This window comes from Liolophura sinensis, chromosome 1, assembly GCF_032854445.1.
Source record: "Liolophura sinensis isolate JHLJ2023 chromosome 1, CUHK_Ljap_v2, whole genome shotgun sequence".
In the NCBI taxonomy this organism is placed as follows: domain Eukaryota; kingdom Metazoa; phylum Mollusca; class Polyplacophora; order Chitonida; family Chitonidae; genus Liolophura; species Liolophura sinensis.
In genome coordinates, this window is record NC_088295.1 from 64,838,607 (window position 1) to 64,844,606 (window position 6,000).

At 38.0% G+C, this 6,000-nt stretch overlaps 1 protein-coding gene across 5 annotated transcripts in view; it reads left to right on the forward strand.

The window, feature by feature from the left end:
• LOC135481899 (carnitine O-palmitoyltransferase 1, liver isoform-like) overlaps positions 1–3,979 on the forward strand; it is a 28,896-nt gene extending 24,917 nt beyond the window's left edge. For all 5 annotated transcript variants that reach the window (XM_064761665.1, XM_064761668.1, XM_064761669.1 and 2 more), the window contains 4 exons: positions 109–297; positions 807–884; positions 1,912–2,004; positions 3,066–3,979. In XM_064761665.1, the coding sequence (XP_064617735.1) occupies positions 109–297; positions 807–884; positions 1,912–2,004; positions 3,066–3,137 (432 nt within the window). In that variant the 3' untranslated portion in view covers positions 3,138–3,979. The remainder of the gene's footprint in view (positions 1–108; positions 298–806; positions 885–1,911; positions 2,005–3,065) is intronic.
• Positions 3,980–6,000: the final 2,021 nt, after the last annotated feature.

Here is a 6,000-nt window from a genome sequence, read left to right on the forward strand (position 1 = left end):
CTCCACAAATTAAACACATGTAAACTGAACATCATCGTATAAACAAAAAAATTCTTTGTGGAGAAGTTAATCACAGTAAAATATATTAGCTTCTTTTTTGTGTTTTAGGTGGAAGATCGTAAGAAGCTGTTACGCCAGGCCTGTGACAACCACCAGCAGTTGTACCGCGACGCCATGACTGGGAAGGGCGTGGACAGGCACCTGTTCTGTCTTTACGTCGTCTCTAAATACCTCGGCGAGGAATCTCCCTTCCTGCAGCAGGTTCTTAGTCAACCCTGGAGACTCTCCACCAGTCAGGTAATGCTATCATCTGCTTCATGATCCTTTAAAACTCTTGAAAAGCCTTGAATTTGAAAGTAAGCCTGGAAAATCAAGGTCTGCAGAGCCAACCAGAGCTGCTGATTATACTAAGGTGATATTCTGTTCAGGAAAGTTTATATCCAACATCTTTCAAATTGCTTAATGCACTGCTATGTATATTTGGAAGACTAACTCAGACCATTGGTTCAAGCTTGTATACATGTAGAATATTCATTCGAAATAGCCTGACAATGTGAATTTTGAGCATAGAAAAGTCTTGAAAAAGCCTGGAAATTTAAGTTCTTTAAAGTGTATGAACCCTGTGAACCCCTACATAAAGGTGACATGATATAATCATGGATGTTTGTAAAATGTAGAGTACAGAAGCAATGAAACTTAACATCAATATACAAACAGAAAATTGCATTAGATAAAAAAAAACGAAGGAAGAAAAAAGAAAGAAACAATTACTGATTTTGATTTCTCCTGATTTGTCTGTGTTGTAGACTCCTCATCAACAGACGGACATGATTGACCTGAAGAAACACCCTGATCACATCTGTGGGGGCGGAGGATTTGGCCCTGTAAGTCCTCAACTAAATAACAGTAACTTCACTTCTGTTTTTCTCATCTGATAACGACAAACATGTGACTTTACTACTGTTTTCCTTCATCTAATAACAACAAACATGTCACTTCTCTACTCATTTCCCTCATATGATAATGACAAACCTGTAACTTCACTAGTGTTTTCCCTCATCTGATAACAACAAACATGTGACTTTACTACTGTTTTCCCTCATATGATAATGACAAACCTGTAACTTCACTGCTGTTTTCTCTCATGTGATAATGACAAACCTGTAACTTCACTAGTGTTTTCCCTCATCTCATAACAACAAACATGTGACTTTACTACTGTTTTCCCTCATATGATAATGACAAACCTATAACTTCACTACTGTTTTCCCTCATATGATAATGACAAACCTATAACTTCACTACTGTTTTCTCTCATATGATAATGACAAACCTGTAACTTCACTAGTGTTTTCCCTCATCTGATAACAACAAACATGTGACTTTACTACTGTTTTCCCTCATATGATAATGACAAACCTGTAACTTCACTGCTGTTTCCCTCATCTGATAACGACAAACATGTGACTTTACTACTGTTTTCCTTCATCTGATAACAACAAACATGTCACTTCTCTACTGATTTCCCTCATATGATAATGACAAACCTGTAACTTCACTAGTGTTTTCTCTCATATGATAATGACAAACCTGTAACTTCACTACTGTTTTCCCTTATGTGATAACGACAATCATGTGACTATTTCACCAACTTATTTGTCTGAACTGGGAAAGGTTGGAAATTGGAAACCATCTGAATTTATGGTAAAGCACCTAAAGTGTGTACAGTAATGGAGGTAGGCAGGTGTGTTTCATTTTGAAACTGTATCAAATTATTTGTCTAAATATCCAATCACAAATGTTTTTTGTGAAGGTCATATATTCAGATTGATGTGAGTTTGTACAGCTTCACTTCCATCATATTCTTTTAAGATGTATAACAAATTGTTTCTTGCTCCATCATTTCTTCAGGTTGCCGATGACGGTTATGGCGTGTCTTACATCATTGCTGGTGAAGATTGTATCATGTTCCATGTCTCCTGTAAAAACTCCTGTTCCACAACAGTAAGTCTCCTGGGGCCAGTTGTTCAATAGTGTGCTAAAAGTTGAGCCAGATTTAAATCTTAATACCTGCAAAACAAAACTACACGTGATGGGGATTTAGTGTAGATTAAAGTTAATACTGCGCCAAGGGACCTCCGTGGTTGAGTTGGTTAGCGCGCCAGCGCAGCGTAATGACCCAGAAGCCTCTCAACAATGCTGTCACTGTTCAAGTCCAGCCCAGCCCATGGCTTCCTCTCCGGCCGTACGTGGGAAGGTCTGCCAGCAGCCTGTGGATGGTTGTGGGTTTCCCCTGGGCTCTGCCCGATTTCTTCACGCCATAATGCTGGACCGCATCATATAAGTGAAATATTCTTGAGTATGGCGTAAAACACCAATCAAAAAAATAAATAAAAGAAATACCGGGCTTAACTACTAATACCCTTTTAAACAACAGGGCACAGCACTACCACCATTCCTTAAGCTTAAATAGTTCTCAAACATGCATTAGTGGTGGCCTACTCTGTATCATGATTGCTTTAGGCCACACCAAATTATATTGTTGTTTAACAGACAAAATAAATCTTTTCCTGGCAGGTATAAAACTTAAAAATCATATTATGTGGGAAATGTGGACTGTCACAGCAATGTTTTCTTTTGAAGAGATATGTATCTCTGAAATACAGGAAAATCATAAAAACATCCAGAGTGAATAAAATAAAAGGTGGATTTTCATTTTTATTTTTATTGATGTTGCTTTAAATACTTCATGAATTCAAATTATATACAGTGATAAGTTTGCGGAGGAATAAACAGTTGTCACTGCTTCTGCCGGGTGGCTTTGAGGGATTGGGGGAACAGTAGAAAGTCCCTTACCCCTGTTCATCTCTGGTTTGTCAAGATGTTAGACTATTATAGGCCAAAATATTTCAACAGTTCAGCGGTTTTCATATATGTAGTTGACAGTCGCTGTATGTTTATCAACTTGTAAATGTGTAATTTCTATGTGGCATCAAGCCTTTCCATCAGTTCAATTCAGTATGAAAGGTTACTAATCAGTCTCACTCAATTTGTTTTATTTCCAGAACTCCAAGAAATTTGGGGACAGAATAGTAAAAGCCATGAACGATATTAAGAATCTGTTCAACACTGATTGACATCTGTAGGAGTGTAGAAAAATAGCCGTCTGTCAGCTTGATCGGTCACCAGTGGAGACAAGGCCCAGCTCGTTCAGTTTTTATAAAGTGGATTTTGTTTGTTTTAATTTATACCACTCCTATTCCATCCCCATAGTTTTCAGTGCTCAGGTGGGAAGTGAAAATGTGTACATATCTTTTTAAAAAGAAAAAACCTTTGAGTGAATATGTTACATTTTTGGGGGGGTATTTTTGTTTGTTTTTACTGTTTCATGAACCTATATATTTTACTCAAGCAGCATTTTGGTTTTAATTTTACGGGGCCTTGTATCTGGGCAGATGTTGAATCATTGATATAGCAGTTGTTGGTAACGTGTGAGATTTCTTCTTTCTGATGATTTAGTGTTTTGTAAAGCAGTTTTTATGCATTCACTCCTTTGTTTATTTGTTTTGTGCATTATCCATGCATTTTTAAGACCACACAAGAAAAATCTCATGGGACAAGAGAGAGATTGGCAGGAAAACTCGAAGCACAAACAATGCAATATAACTGGATTCCAAGTAGATTTCAATTGTTGTCCAAACTTTGTTTACTAATAGCTGAATGTACTTGACTGTTGGAAGTCCTGTCTTACAGGGCGAGGTGTTGTCTCGGTTTTGGTCACATGGAGATTTTTAACCTATGATATATACCCCAGACCAATTTGTTGACTGGTGTTTTAGCCCCAATTCAACCATAGCTTGAATAGCAGTTCACTTTATCCTAGAGACCTTGAGCATTTGTCTGTAAATAGACCACAATACATACAGAGTGGGTCCATATGAACCTATGTCAGACATTAAGAAGAAACTGTCCATTTTAATGTAAATTTTAATTTGAACAATGTCGATGGCTTTAACAGTGTGTGAAGCTTGCCAACAATGAGTATGTATACATGGATAGGTTTTGTAACAAAATAATTTTAAAAAAATAAAAAATGTCAGACTGGAAAACTTTGGTAGTTTACCCTGAGTGTTTTAGCGTCCTCTTACATGGGTGGGCAAATAAAGCCATTTCATTACCTTTGCCGTGGGTTTTTACATTTTACATCTACCATCGGTAACCAAGTTTTATTCCTGTACTTCGTTAAATAACAGACAAAAGGCACTTAAACTCATAGACCGGTCAATTGTTTTTGTAATGTGAATTTTCACAAGGGATTTAAAATGGGATTTATCTGTACCTTGACGCAGTATCCTAATCTCATAGTCTACACAAGACCGTCGGATTGTTCTAATTTGGCTTACAAAACAAGCTCATGTCCATATACAAATGTATTGTATGCAGAACAAATGCAGAAGGTCGGATGGTCGATAAATGTAATGTAGAGCTAAACGTTTTGGTAACTGCGCTAAATTGGTACCAATTTGTTACAAGTGTAAGTTGCATTACCTGTCTATGTCCTGGATGGAACAATGTTGTGTGCGACTTGAAAGTAAGGTTTTCTGCTTTGTGACGGTAAGACTTGCAGGGAATTTTACGGGAAAAAATTTTCTCCCAAATGTAAAGGGCATAGCTTTTAGACTACTGTATCAACTGTCAATGAAACGCAACCCAGCAGAAATGTACTTGAATCTCAAGGAATTCCGTGTCGTAACATGTTGTGACAGCTTATATATATACTGGTCCTTGAAATCAACCACAACCGAGTGTTCTGGGTGGAAGCACGGTGATCATGTTCCTATTTTGTGACAGCCTCTTGTACTTATCAGGAGGTAAAGTTTGTAGGTACTGATAAATTTGGCGGCAAAGTTTTTCATTCGCAGTGATTTTGTCAACATTTATATTCAGGTAATAACTGCTAAAACCAAAAGCGAAACAAACCAATTGCATTTTAGTTCAGCTCTGCCATATGTAAAATTAGTGATGCAGCTTGTGTTTAGTTCCTATTCGGTCTGCACAAACTTGGCACAAATTATATTTGAGGGTCGTCTGGATCAAGTTTTCCCCCCTCTGTCAGCAGTGTATTTTTGTGAATATTTTGTTGTTTCTGAGGATTATGTTTTCTTAAAAGAAGGATCCTTGCCTATGTACTTCTGTGAACAGCTTTTAACCCTCGGATTAAACTGACATTAGCATATGATCATTGTTGATTTTGTTGATTACTTCAAACCAGACCACTTCGCTAGTTGACCGCAGCGTCGTCCATTGATCTAATAGCTGTTATGTTGCAGGGTCAAACCTCGTTCCATAACCTAGGTGGTTAGCCTTCCAGCGTGGTGTAATGACCCAGGAGCCTCCATTCAGTGCGGTCTTTGTGAGTTCGAGTCTAGCTCATACTGGCTTCCTCTCCGGCCGTACGTGGGATAATCTTCCAGGAACCTGCGGATTTCCCCTGGGCTTTGCCCGGTTTCCTCACACCATAATGCTGGCCGCCGTCATATAAGTGAAATATTCAGCAAGGGAGAACAGCAAAAAATCAAAAAAATATATAAACCCAAATCCCGCTGGTTAGGCATCAACTCTGTCATGACACCGGTCAGTTGCTTGTCAACTGGCGCCAGTGGCTTCCTTTGTACGCAATTGTTTTTTAGATAAAAAGCCGAAATCTGGAGATGAAGTCAAATTTTTTACCAAACAAAGTGAAATTTGGGCTTACTTATCTCAAAATTTTGTCTCTTATTTCTCGAAATTTCGAGTGTTGCGAGAAGTGACAGGTCTACGTTCCTCTACATTTATTGTATCCCGTAAGGACAATGACTGAGCATGTTGGAGTGTGTAGTATAAGTTTATCTGCCTTTGCACTATCCAGTGAGTATGCCAGGCCCAGGATCACGAAGTCAAAATTTCAGATCATTTTAAAATTGTTATGTCTTATGTAACAATGTCAAAATATTGGTTGAT